Source organism: Hyperolius riggenbachi, chromosome 5 (assembly GCF_040937935.1).
Source record: "Hyperolius riggenbachi isolate aHypRig1 chromosome 5, aHypRig1.pri, whole genome shotgun sequence".
NCBI lineage: Eukaryota > Metazoa > Chordata > Amphibia > Anura > Hyperoliidae > Hyperolius > Hyperolius riggenbachi.
The window spans coordinates 208,527,524-208,541,105 of record NC_090650.1 but is presented as its reverse complement, the minus strand read 5'-3'; the positions used below and the strand labels follow the sequence as shown (position 1 = coordinate 208,541,105).

The following is a 13,582-nucleotide window of genomic DNA, read 5'->3' as shown; positions in this document are numbered from 1 at the left end:
TAATGCGCAGGGTGGCTGCAGATCTATCTAGTGGTATGATTTTTAGGGGGAAAAATTGCACCGCTTTCAAACCCTAAAATCTGGAAACAATCATACCGCAAGGGAGGTTAAAGTACTCTTGAACTGAGAGGCTGCCATATTTATTTCCTTTTACACAATACAAGTTGCCTGGCTATCCTATAAACCTTTGCCTCTAAAACCTTTAGCCATAGACCCTGTACAAGCATACAGATCAGATGTTTAACTGGGTTATCCACATTCTTGTTTCAGGTGTGTGATTCAGACGCTATTGCAGCAAAAAGAGATCAGCAGAATGCCAGGGAATTTGCATTGTACAATAGAAAATAAATGTCAGCCTCCATATCCCTCTCAGTTCAGGTTTACACTACTCTTATGTCACATGTCTGCATTCTTTTGCATGCTTTTGTTACAAAAATATATAACAATGGATTTTTCTTCTCCATGAATGAAGATGCAAAATGTTTTCAAGTAGTTAGTAAATTGCATTCTTATTTCCTGGTGTTAGTACTTTTGTGGAAAATGTCAAGCTTTGTGCAAAAATAAGACCTACAATGTGATCAATCTGGATAGTTCACAAATGAAATGACCACTGGATATTATGTTGCTCTTCATTTTTAGAAAATTAATTTAAAAAAATACATTGCGGTTACAAAATGTGAAATACTGTGTTAAACTCATCACTGCCAGGCAGGTTTCACACTGCAATTTAATTCAGTTAAAGCACTTTATTGTCATTGTGTAGCACAACAAAATTACTTTTCATGACAGCCTCATGGTACATGTCATGTAAGAAACATAATGGAAACAAAGGTAGAAGTTAGAGGAATTATACAAGTATGCCAGGTATTTCAGATATTCAAACAATTTGTACAGTGTTCATTATTTCAGAGAAGATTCAGAGTGCAACAAGTTTATGGCAGCTGGAAAAAGGCTAGTTTTCAGTCTGTTTGGATGCGGATTGATATAAAACGTCTACCTGATGGAAGGAGCTCAAACAAGGTGTTTCCAGGTTGAGTGTTGTCCTTGATAATGTTTTTGGCCCTTCTCATACAGCGAGTCTTATACAATAGTTCAAGTGATGGTAGTTTAGTGCCGATAATGACTTTTGTTGCTGTTTTAACAACTTGCTGCAGGTCTTCTCTTGGTGCAGCTGTTGTACCAGGCTGTCATGCAGTTGGTCAAGACGCTTTCTATAGTGCAACTGTAGAAATTAACCAGCAGCTTCTGTGGAAGGTTGTGTAGAGGTGGTGTTGTGCTTTGCCATTTACAGCTAAAGAATTGTCAGCCCAGGACAGGTCCTCTGCGATGGTGACTCCAAAAAATGTAAAGCTGGAACCTCTCCGCAGCCTCTGCATTGATCATAATTTGTATGTGATTGGTCTTTTTGGTGGTCCTAAAGTCAAGAATAACTTTTCATCTTTTTTTGTATTTAATGACAGGTTAATGTTACACCATACAGTCAGGTTCCTAACTTTATCCCTGTATGCAGCTCACTCATTGTCTGATACAAGCCCAATGACAGTTGTAAGGGCTAGTTCACACTTGGCACTTGGAGCGCCCCTAGCCTGTGATCATGTTTGGCTCCGCGATCGCCATTTGCGGCCAAAATCTTCCGATTCAGTGGGATTTGCACTTGTGATTCCCGTTCAATAATGGGAGAATCGCAGCGCAATCGCCCCTGAAACGCTGCGTGCTGCACGATTGATCGAAATCCCAAACACTGCAGTGTGAATGTATCCATAGGGATCCATTAGTAGCAGAACTTTTCTGATCGCCAGCTATCAGCAAAGCACTGAAGAATCTCCAAGTGTAAACCAGCCCTAACTTTGCAATGTGTGAAAGCTGGACTAACCTAGAGCAGATGCTTTTCATAGGAAATCGTCTGGGGAGGAGGCATCATCACTGGAATATATTATTGTGCAGGTTGAGGCGTTTCACTCCAATTGTGTCCCGATTATTGGAGCAAATCCAATAGTATGGTAAAGAACAGGTTGCATGTGTTGAAACCTGACCATTTTACGTTTTTAGTGTGAACAGAATCTTTTGTAAGCTAACCTTTCACATCACCACACTAATTCTTTGTGTTTAGAGACCATGACGGTGTCACGTCTGTGTAGTTGTACAATAGAGCCTACAGTATTGAAGCATGGTTACCATAGTTCTTATTGTCCTGCAGTGTGGGTCACTGGGCATAAATGTAACCACTGTTGCTGAGTTTCCCTGTCAACTGTGACGTGGCAACATGCATACATTATGGCAGTTGTGGTACATCTGTGCTGGGGGTTTCAGTGGGTGTGAAGATGCATACGGTATGTGAAATAACAGATTTCTAGTTTATGGCGCTAAAATGTGTATAAATAAAACTGTAAATGTTTGCAGCTGTTAGAAATGAAAGTCAAGCATTTAATTACCAGTGCAGATACTTTTTCAATTGCAAAGTGCTGAAAATTATTTTAACCACTTGCCGACCGCGCACTCATAACGCGTGTCGGCAAAGTGGCAGCTGCAGGACCAGCGACGCACATCTGCGTCGCCGGCTACAGGCTAATTAATCAGGAAACAGCTGCTCGCGCGAGCTTCCAGTCAATTCACGGCGGGGGGCTCCGTGAATATCCTGCGGGCTGCCGATCGCGGCTCGCAGGCTAAATGTAAACACAAGCGGAAATAATCCGCTTTGTTTACATTTTTACAACGCTGCTAACAGTAGCAGCGTTGTACTAGATCACGGTCACATGACAGGCAGGAGCCTGTTAGAGGCTGCACAGCGCAGCCTCCAATCTCCGGGGCAGGGAGGGAGAAGAGGGAGAGGGAGAATCCTGCTGTGGAGGGGGCTTTGAGGTGCCCCCCCCCCCCCCCGCTACCCACATGCATGCAGGAGCGATCAGACCCCCCCAGCACATCATCCCCTTAGTGGGGAAAAAAGGGGGGCGATCTGGTCGCTCTGCCTGTTATTTGATCTGTGCTGGGGGCTGTAGAGCCCACCCAGCACAGATCTTCGAAATCAGCGCTGGTCCTTAAGGGTGGGGGGGGGGGGGTAAAGGCTGAGTCCTGAAGTGGTTAAAGAGACAATTAAAAAATTATCTCCTAGGAGAAAATTCAGGAGGAAAAGTTTATTGCATACGAGTCATTTGCCTATAAAGTGATGTGATATTTAATAGGATACCAAACTCTTTATGAGTTACTGGTATCCTTTCCTTTATCTTGTCCTATTTTTATCCTGTAGTTGTTTTAAAACTTAGGTTCTCATCATGCGTGCATCCCAGAGGGTGCTTGGTTGCTTTAAAGAAAGCCAGAGATAAACGGTACTTATCCGTTAGCCGGGCGCATCCGGCAGGTGGCGCTAATTCCATTCATACTTCATTCATTCATACAGGTGGCGCTAATTACATTAACACTTCACGTAACAAAAGTGTTAATGTAAGCGATTGTATTTTGTTTGAAGTGGCCGTCTTGCTGCAGCCAAATGTATAGTAAAAACACTGAGTGAAGGGAATTAAAATGAAGCCGGGGACAATGTAACAGATGAAGCCGCTGGCTTCGTGTCTCGCTCTCCTCCCCCTTGCCCTCTCTGCTATACAATACTGGCAGCTGGCGGGGACATGGTGTGGGAGCAATCTGTGCGGATGGGACTGGAGAAAGCCCCAGGCATGTATAAATCTTTTAAGTACCGTATGTTTATCTCTGGTACACTTTAACCTCTTGAGGACTGCAGGGCTAAACCCCCCAAGTGACCAGGCCATTTATAGTAAAATTGGCCACTGCAGCTTTAAGGCCAAGCTGCAGGGCCACACAATACAGCAAACAAGTGATTCCCCCCCCCCCCCTTTTCTCCCCACCAACAGAGCTCTCTGTTGGTGGGGTCTGGTCGCATGGGGGATGTTTTTTTTTTTTTTTTTTATATAAATATTGATGTCAGTTTTTTTTTTTAATAAAAATACCTGTCTCTGAGTTTTTTCCCTCCCTCCCTCCCTCCCCAAAGCCAGCCAATTGCGGCGATCGGCTGTCATAGGCTTCTGCCTATGAGAGCCGATCACTCTCTTGTCTCCCAGGTGGACAGCCGTGTGATACGGCTGTCCCCAGTACAGCGCTGCTGCCGATCGCAGCGCTGTACATAGAAATAGACGGCGATCACTCCGGCTAACAGTCTCCAAGCTCCGCCCCCCAAGCAGGAGATGCGCTCGCAGCGTGCGCGCGATCTCCTGCATTAGCTGGCCCCAGGACTTTACGCCAATCGGCGCTAGGCGGTCCTGGGGCTGCCGCCGCGGCCACGCCCATCGGCGTGACGTGGGCGGAAAGAGGTTAAAGAGAATCTGAAGCCAAAATAAAAATGGCTTTTTAGCTTATATCCCTATAAGGCATGTTTTCCCCTGCTAAAACGCCCCTACTGTGCTGCATAACGAGGGGTCTTAAATCCCCCCCAAATCCCCCCGTAAAATCCATGACTTTCTTGGTCGTGGATTTTGCTGCCCCTATGCGCTTCCGTGTAAGGCAGGGCTATGAGCTGCAGCCCTGCCTCACATGCGTCTGTCAGCAGATCCGCCTCTCCCCGCCCCTCTCAGCGAAGGAAGACTGATAGACCCGTGTGAGGCAGGGCTGCAGCTCATAGCCCTGCCTCACACGGAAGAGCTCCCCGGGCAGCACAGGGGGGATTTGAGGGGTAACGACCCCTCGTTATGCAGCACAATGGGGGCGTTTAACTGGGGCATACATGCCTCATAGGGATATAAGATGAAATGCACGCTTTGGATTATTTCAGGACTCATTACCATATGCCAACTTGCATGCTGAGGTTCTGTTCCACCCTGCCTTTGGAGCCAAATTTAGCAACACATCAGTGCTAGGGGATCCATCGATCCATGTGTATTGCTTCTTTCCATGGACATTTGTATCTCTACCCTTATGAGTGGGACTCCTACATGGGGATTTTTTGAGGACTGCAGCCTCTATTTTTTCCATTAGGCGATGCCTGAGGGAATTGAGCTATATATTTTTAAATCTTTAGATTATATAGTATCTGTATGATGTGATGGTTTTTAGACTTGATACCCAATAAAGCTGTTTTGTATTTTCTCATGCACCCAATAGCCAATTCTCATTCTTTGTTTATAATAATAAGCTTAAAAGCCATTTTTATTTTGGCTTCAGATTCTCTTTAACCTCCTTGGCGGTAACCCCGTCTGTAACACGGGGTAAGCCGCCGGAGGGTGCCGCTCAGGCCCAGCTGGGCCGATTTACATCATTTTTTTTTTTGCTACACGCAGCTAGCAAAGTGCGTGTGCATATGCATAACGATCGCCGCCGCCGATTCGCCGCTATCCGCCACGCCCCCCCCTCCAGACGCCTTGCGCTGCCTGGCCAATCAGTGCCAGGCAGCGCTGAGGGGTGGAATCGGAACACCCGCTGACGTCACAATGTTGATGATGTCATCGCGATCGTCGCCATGGCGATGGGGAAGCCCATACAGGAAATCCCGTTTAGAACGGCATTCCCTGCAGGGTAAAAGCGCCGGCGGCAATCGGAGGGGTGGGAGGGGGGAAGCATGTAGCTAGCGCTAGGCGGATTTATTGTACCGCCAGGGGGGTTAAGGGGGATACTAGAACTCCTCAAGATAGTGAATGTTGGGATTAAAAAATAAGTCCTATACAAACAAACATGAATAAGTATATTAGTTAGGGTAATTACAAGCATAAAGGGATGTTTAGAGAACATTTATACCAAAATCTTAAAGGAAACCTTAATCTAAATAAAAGTAGCCAATATAATTTACCTGGGGCTTCTTCCAGCCCCTGCAGTCCATTTGCTCTGCTCAGATCAACAGCTGTGCCCCTCTGAAAGCTGCCTGACTGGCCCAACTCCTGATTGCTGTTCTTGCACAGTTCAGAAAAATTGCAACTGCACATGTGCCGAGCACTTCCAGCTACAGGAGCATGATCAGGAAGCATTGGACCATGCATGTGCAGTAGCCCACAACTGGCTCAGTTGGCCAGCATTCAGAAGGGAACTGCTGCTGAACAGATCAGAACTGTGGTGGGCCAGAAGGACTACAAGGAGCTAAAAGAAGCCCTAGGCAAGTTAAACTGTCTATTATATCCAGAAGGTTACAATATCAGAGTTTACTGAAATAAGTGAACTCCGACCTCAGGTGCCGGCAAATGCGTCTGTATAAATATACAATGTATGACCAATTCAGATATACTTTCCCTGGTCCCTTGGCTTTACTATAAAGGGATTCTGCTGTAGTGTGTTAGTACAGAGTCTTTATTAATGTTTTTCTGTCTCCTTAGTAAAGAACTGTGGCCACTAATGGATAAATGGGTGAAACGCAAAAAGGGAAATCCAAAAGTCACCTTTGTTCCAGACATCATTGTTGCGACTGTACTCCGCCTTGTTGGTGAGTTTTGTATTTCAGCTGTGGATAACATGGGTCAGGTTCACATGAAGTGGAGAGAACATTGCAACAGCAGAGATTAGAAAGCGTAATTGCATTCTAAAGCAAAATTGTATTTGGTCATTGAAATGAGCTGTTTATAGCCACTTTATATGATGGTGAAAGGTGGTTCCAGGTGGTTTCTTGCAGCTTCATCATGAATGCATTAGATCAGTGTTTCTCAAACCTGTATTCGTGACCTGTTTTGCAGGCATCCTCACCTATGCACCGGTGGGGTAATTAGTGTCTCAACTACATGGAATCTACTTAGCTGAGACACCTGTGCATAGGGTGAGGTTGCCTGCAAAACATGCACCGTTGGGGAGTCACAAGGACAGGTTTGAGAAACACTGCATTAGATACTAGACGAGCTTACATCAGCCCACATTATTCAGATAGAAAATAGGATTATAGTGTTAAGACATGCAAGGAGACGCACCTCCGCTTCAAAAACAAGCCCACGGAGGGCTAGACTACCTTACACTTAGGATCCTGAACCTGCTCGTTGTCTTCATGGTCCTTCCCAATCCCTGTCCCTGGCTCTCTTCTTAGACTGGTTCCATCAGAAGAGCCTCTCAGAAGTTTCCTCCAGGGATGATGAGCAGTTCAGAACTGTGTATGCTAAAATTCTGAACCATGGTTGTGCAGCAATAGAGAGCGCTCAATTTCAAACACTTTCTTTCACTTCCCATGTGCGGATTCGGAACTCTATCATGCGCACTTCAGAATCCAGGCGGCTGGGGACAGAATAGCATCGGCAACGAGGTATGGGACAGATCCCAAAGACAATAAACAGTATCAGGCTTTTCTTATCTGAGACAGCCCTGAACTGCTGCCTCAGCTGAGTTCCATCTGTAGTGGGCACTTGTGCATGTGCTATCTGTAGCAAGAGGTATATGGAGGCTGCCATATTTTCTAACTCTAAATTAATACTAGTGGCCTGCCAGCCCTGCTTATCTATTTGGCTGCAGTAGTGTCTGAATTGCGCTTGAAACAAGCATGCAGCTAATCTTGTTAGATCTGACAATAATGTCAAACACCTGATCTGCTACATGCTTGTTCAAGGTCTATGGCTGAAAGTATTAGAGACAGAGGATCAGCAGAACTGCCAGGCAGTTGGTATTGCTTAAAGGACTTACGAGGCGAAATTAAGAAAAGAAGTTAATCACCTGCCTCACCTTTTAAGGCACGGAGGACGCCGTCCGCGCCCTCCGTACCAATCCGCCGGGTCCTCCCGCTCATTAGCCCCCCGGGCCGACTGCCGACCCCACGGCCCGGGTCGGGCTCTCCTGCCTCTCGTAAAATGGCCGCTTGCTCTGGCCGTGGCTGCGCAGTCCGTATAGCTAATGAGCTGGGGGGACCCGGTGGATCGGCACGTAGGGCGCGGACGGCGTCCTCCGTGCCTTAAAAGATGAGGCAGGTGATTAACTTTTTTTCTTAATGTCGCCTCGTAAGTCCTTTAAAAGGAAAATGAATATAGCAGCCTCCGCATACCTCTCACTACAGTTGTCCTTTAAGTACTCATGTCATCGGTGGTACCAAGTATCCTCCAATTCGCCACAGTTCCATTGCAGACTGGATGAAATAAAATAGACTGGCAGGATGCTGCAGTGACATCAAGGCTTGTTCGGGTCATACAATGTTACAAATTCCCTTATATCATTATGAGGCTTTGTTCACATTATAAATCGCCAGCGCTAAGTGCTTTTCCCTTTGCGCTTAGAAAAGCACTTTTGCTGAGCGATTAGTTTATTCACTTCCTGACGTCAGTCAGGAAGTGAACTCTTTGACCCAGAAAAAGAATAAATACAATGCATTTATTTTTAAAGAGACTCCGTAACAAAAATTGCATCCTGTTTTTTATCATCCTACAAGTTCCAAAAGCTATTCTAATGTGTTCTGGCTTACTGCAGCAGGTTCTACTATCACCATCTCTGTAATAAATCAATTTATCTCTCTCTTGTCAGACTTATCAGCCTGTGTCTGGAAGGCTGCCAAGTTCTTCAGTGTTGTGGTTCTGTGATGCATCTCCCCCCTCCAGGCCCCTCTCTGCACACTGCCTGTGTATTATTTAGATTAGGGCAGCTTCTCTCTTCTCTCATCTTTTACAAGCTGGATAAATCCTCCTCTGAGCTGGCTGGGCTTTCACATACTGAAGAATTACATACAGGCAGAGCTGTCTGCACTCTGCAGAAAGAAACAGCCTGACACTTCAGTGCATGAGAGATGCAGGGGGAAAGAAACACACAAATGATCTCTTGAGATTCAAAAGGAAGGGTGTATACAGCCTGCTTGTGTATGAATGTATTTTCTATGTGTGGACATACTGTACATCAACCTACTTCCTGTTTTGGTGGCCATTTTGTTTGTTTATAAACAAACTTTTAAAAACTGTTTTTAAGCACTTTTAATGAAATTGTGTCAGAGGGTAATAGGAGATGTCCCCTAACACACTGGTATGTTTACTTTTGTGCGATTTTAACAATACAGATTCTCTTTAAAAGCGCTCTGGAAGTCGCTATTCAAAACGCTTTTTCAAGCGCTTTGCAATTTCCTTATACCTTCCATTGAGCAAAAAACGCTTAGAAAATGGTACATGTAGTGCGTTTGCGATTTTAATAAAATCGAAACACGCACATGTGAACACTCTCATAGGAAATCATTGCACAAGTGCTTTTAGGGCAATTTCTAAAATCGCCAGCGATTTAAAAAAAAACAAAAAACAAAAAAAAACGGAAACGGTCATAGTGTGAACAAGCCCTTACTGCAGATAGTTGTTTATTTTGACTGTGTTTTTTAAATTATTGTCTGGCTTCATGATTGAAAGTGATCAGATACTTATCTGGATATACTGCAAAATGCATAAGAATACTTACTATTATCTTATGCCTGTTGCACACCATGCAATTTCCCATCAATCGAGTGGAATCCGTTATTTCCGACAGGTCTTCGGATTTTTTTCTGATCGCTTCTATACAAAATCGTTCAGAAAAAGGATCGGAAATCAAATCGGACCTGTCAGAAACAATCTGTTCATCCTGTCTGACGGGAAATTGCTTGTTGTGCACCAAGCATTACTGTTTCTCTTCTCTGCAAAGCCTGTGTTATGCTAGGTACATACCATACAATTTTTGGCAGATTTACCTGCCAGATCGATTATTTCCAACATTTCCGATCTGAATTTCGATCGATTTTCTTTTTTCTCTTTTTTTTTTTTTTTGGCCCCGATCACTTTTAATATTTTATCTGCTTTTGGTTGATTTTCATAGCACTAAACTAAAAACAATCAGCAAATCGAAATTCAGATCGGACGTGTTGGAAATAATCGATCTGGCAGGTAAATCTGCCAGAAAATTGTATGGTGTGGACCTAGCATAAAATCCTTTAGCTTACAGAATCCAGGAAAAAGGATCAATCTCTTTTTGATGTTTTTGTTTCTTCTATCTATTTAGATAAGTTTTCTGCAGCACGCCCTCAAATCCCTAGCCTTCCATGATGGCACGGCTAAGCGATCTAGATGCATGCTCGTATCACTGCAAGTGCAGACTTGCATCCTGCAAGATGCATGCCGGCTAATGGAAACCGGACCTTCTTTCCACTAGGTGCCGCAGGTGTTTCCGATCCAGCTGCGGCACCGTACTGCTGCGAAAGCCGCAGCCCAAATCACATAGCCGTGCCATGCACCACTATAGGAATTAGACTGCACGCTGTTGGAAATTGCTGCATGCCGTCCAGATTTGCACCGCAGTGCGATTCCGACAGCAAACCACTGCTAGGTATATGCAGTGTTTACTGCCCGACTCGCCTGTGGGGAAACGCTGCAGATTGGGACTGCATTCGGCCCTAGTGGAAACAGGTCCTTATGGTGATAGTCCCTTAACCACCTTGACGTTATGATTCTTTCCGGATTTAGGGTCTAAAATAGGTGCAATTTATTTGCATGCTTTTAGATGCTAAAACCTGGAAAAAATCATGCTGCTATGGAGTTCTGCTGCAGCCTAGCTCACCTCCCTGGAATCCAGTGCAGCAGTTTTCCCTCCGTCCTCCAGGTGGCGCTGTAACCCTATAGTGAGATTGCCGGCTGTTGTCGTGACAGACAGCAATCTCACCAGGGGGAAGCCGAGCCTTGGAGGAGAGGAAGAAGAATGGCGGCCGACATCAGGATCCCCCTGAAGGTGCGTTAAAACGCCCGCTGCGCGCATTGCTCTGCAGTAACCTCCCGGCGACTACACAGAGTTCAGCTCGGGCTCCTAACATGTTTTTTACACCCTGAGCTAAACTTCTGATTACCACTAAGGAGGTTAAGAGTAAGGGACCTTTTACACTTAATTGCAATTAAAATGCATTAAAGGAGAACTGTAGTGAGAGGTATATGAAGGTTGCCATGTTGATTTCCTTTTAAGGAATACCAGTTACCTGGCAGCCATGCTGAGCTATCTGCCTGCAGAATCGCACCAGAAACAAGCATGCAGCTCATATTGTCAGATCTGACAAAAATGTCAGAAACACCTGATCTGCTGCTTGTTCAGGGTCTAGGGCAGTGGTCCTCAAACTAAGGCCGCGGGCTGAATATGGCCCCCTGAGGCTTTATCGGCCCCCCACACACAAAATGTATTACTTATAGATGCAGTCAGCTACATCTTTAAATATTGGTGGTCCGCATATAGAATGAAGTCAGGAAGCAGTAATTCGCTGGTTTCCAATCAAATTCCACATCAGTTGACACTGCTGTCCAATTGGACTGCAGGTTGTCACCTGGGTATGCTTCACTATCTGGCCCGCAAAGACTTCTACATTATTTTATGTATACTCCGGCCCCCCAGCAGTCTGAGGTCTGTTGACCCGGCCCTCGACACAAAATGTTTGGGACCCCTGGTCTAGGGTAAAAAGTATTAGAGGCAGAGGATCAGCAGGATAGCCAGGCAACTGGTATTGCTTAACCACTGAAGCCCACAAGGTTGTTTATTTTTGCATCTGAGCAACTTTCACCTCCCATTCATTTGCCAATAACTTTAAAAAGTCCTGGAAGCGTGATTGTACGTTTCCAGGAAGCATTAGGATGACGGGAAACTTTTTGTTACTCAGAAAAACCACAGCCTCTGATAAGAGGCGGTCGGTCTTTCTGCGGGGGGCTTCAATCAATGAATGGGATCTATAATCCCATTCATTGATCGCACGTGGCCCGCAGGAGTGCGCGCAGCCTATCTGGATGAGAATGTTCGTCCAGATAGGCTTAAGTGGTTAAAAGGAAATCAATATGGCAGCCTCTATATACCTCTCACTACAGTTCTCCTTTAAAGGACCACTATCAAGATAAAAGTAGGCAGTTAAAATCTGACAGAACCGACAGGTTTTGGGCTAGTCCATCTCCTCATGGGGGATTCTCAGGGTTTTCTTTGTTTTCACCAGCATTTCCTGAACAGCAGTTTAACTGCCAAAATAGTAAGATACCAGCCAGACTCTCTAGTCACTTGCACACTATTTTGTCAGTTTCACTTTGTTTTCAACAGCATTCCTGAACAGCAGTTGCAAAGTGTAGCTGACAAAATAGTGTGCATGTGAGTAGGGAGGCTGGCTGGTATCTTACTATTTTAGCCAGGCCCACCATCAGGGGGGGACAGGCATCACTTCCGTGAGGGGCCCAGGGCCCCCAGGGGGCCCGGCCCCCTCCCAACACGGATTGCTGGATTTGACCTGGCAGGAGAGCTGGGGCAGTGTCGCACACCGGCAGCAGATCAGCTCTTTATCGGCAATCGGCTGTCTGCTCTGGCTGCTGCTTTCTTCTACACTCTCTCCTGCATACACGCAGTGCAGAGGAGAGCGCCCCTCCCTTCCCCTCTGACACTGAGGGGCGGGGCTGAGCCAGCGAGAGAGATTCAAGCCTGTAGAGATGGGAAGTTCGGATCTTTTCAATGATCCGGATGATTCGAATCGGATCATTGAAGAGATCCGGATCTTTGATTCGAATCTCGGATCATTTTACTACCGGAAGCATTCGGGGTGAAATGAACAGCAGGACAGGTCTGTGGACAGGAGAAGGGGAGGGGGGTGGACACACAGAGAGAATGGGAGAAGATGGACAGAGGGCAGGGAGTGGACAGAGAAGGGAGGAGGGACGAGCAGAGAGCAGAAATGTTTGCACGTAATACCCACATTTATGCTTTACATATATTTCACCTATATGTTCATCTGTACACTTTGAAAGAAAAGGTCGCACAGTGAAAGAAAGCATTCCCAGAAGATAAGTGCAGCTGTTTAGTGCCGAGTGCAGGAGGATTATATTGCCTTTCAATCACACTGTCTGCAAAGTTACTGAGCTGTGCTGAGCCAAAAGCTTCCCATGTGTTCACTTTGCAGCACTACGGAACAGCCAGCCTGTAATGGGCAGCACGTTATAGCCAGTATGTGTGCTCTATATCTGGCAGTGGCACCCATGTCCCCTCTCTCTCATCTACCTGTCTCCCTGCAAGGCTGGCTCCTCTCCTACTCAGCAATCCATCCCTGCTCTGCTTCCCAAACCCCGCTGCCCGCTGAGAGGGGGCGTGTCGCTCCTGGCCCCGCCCCTTTTGCGATCCGAATCACTCATTTTGATGATTCGGATGATCGACTCATAAAATAGATTCGGATCAAAGATCCGAATCGTTCATGATCCGGACAACACTACAAGCCTGGGAGGAAGATGGCTGAACATGGCCTGCCTTGGAGAACTTCCTGCAGAGACCAGGATCACAGGGCAGCCGTTTGTTCCTTCTCCACTCCCGTCCGAGGACTCCAGCAAAGCTCGGGGAAGGGGAGCGTGCTGGGACAGCTTGCTCACATGGGGAGATGCAGTGCAGCCTTCACTGGCTGCAACAGGAAGCTGGAAAATCCGATGTTCCTGTGTCTCTGCTGATGTGACCCTGGCCTGTATGCATGTGCGTACCTGCCCCTGAGTCCTATGTCCCATTTGTCCACTTCCTCTCTATAGAGGTACCACTGCCCCCAGCAAGCCCTTCTCCTTTCTATAGAGGTACCACTGCCCCCAGCAAGCCCTCTTTCCCTTTTATATAGGTACCACTGCCCCCAGCATGTATGAATTATTTTTTGTGCTGTGGACATACCATAATCTGCATTGCTCTCTACTTGTATTCAAAG

The 13,582-nt window shown here is 46.0% G+C and overlaps 1 protein-coding gene across 1 annotated transcript in view; it reads left to right on the top strand.

Moving 5' to 3' along the window:
* Positions 1 to 13,582, top strand: part of ICE1 (interactor of little elongation complex ELL subunit 1) — a 99,501-nt gene that overhangs the window by 74,378 nt on the left and 11,541 nt on the right. The window contains exon 20 of the mRNA XM_068236662.1: positions 6,306 to 6,412. Within this exon, the coding sequence (XP_068092763.1) occupies positions 6,306 to 6,412 (107 nt within the window). The remainder of the gene's footprint in view (positions 1 to 6,305; positions 6,413 to 13,582) is intronic.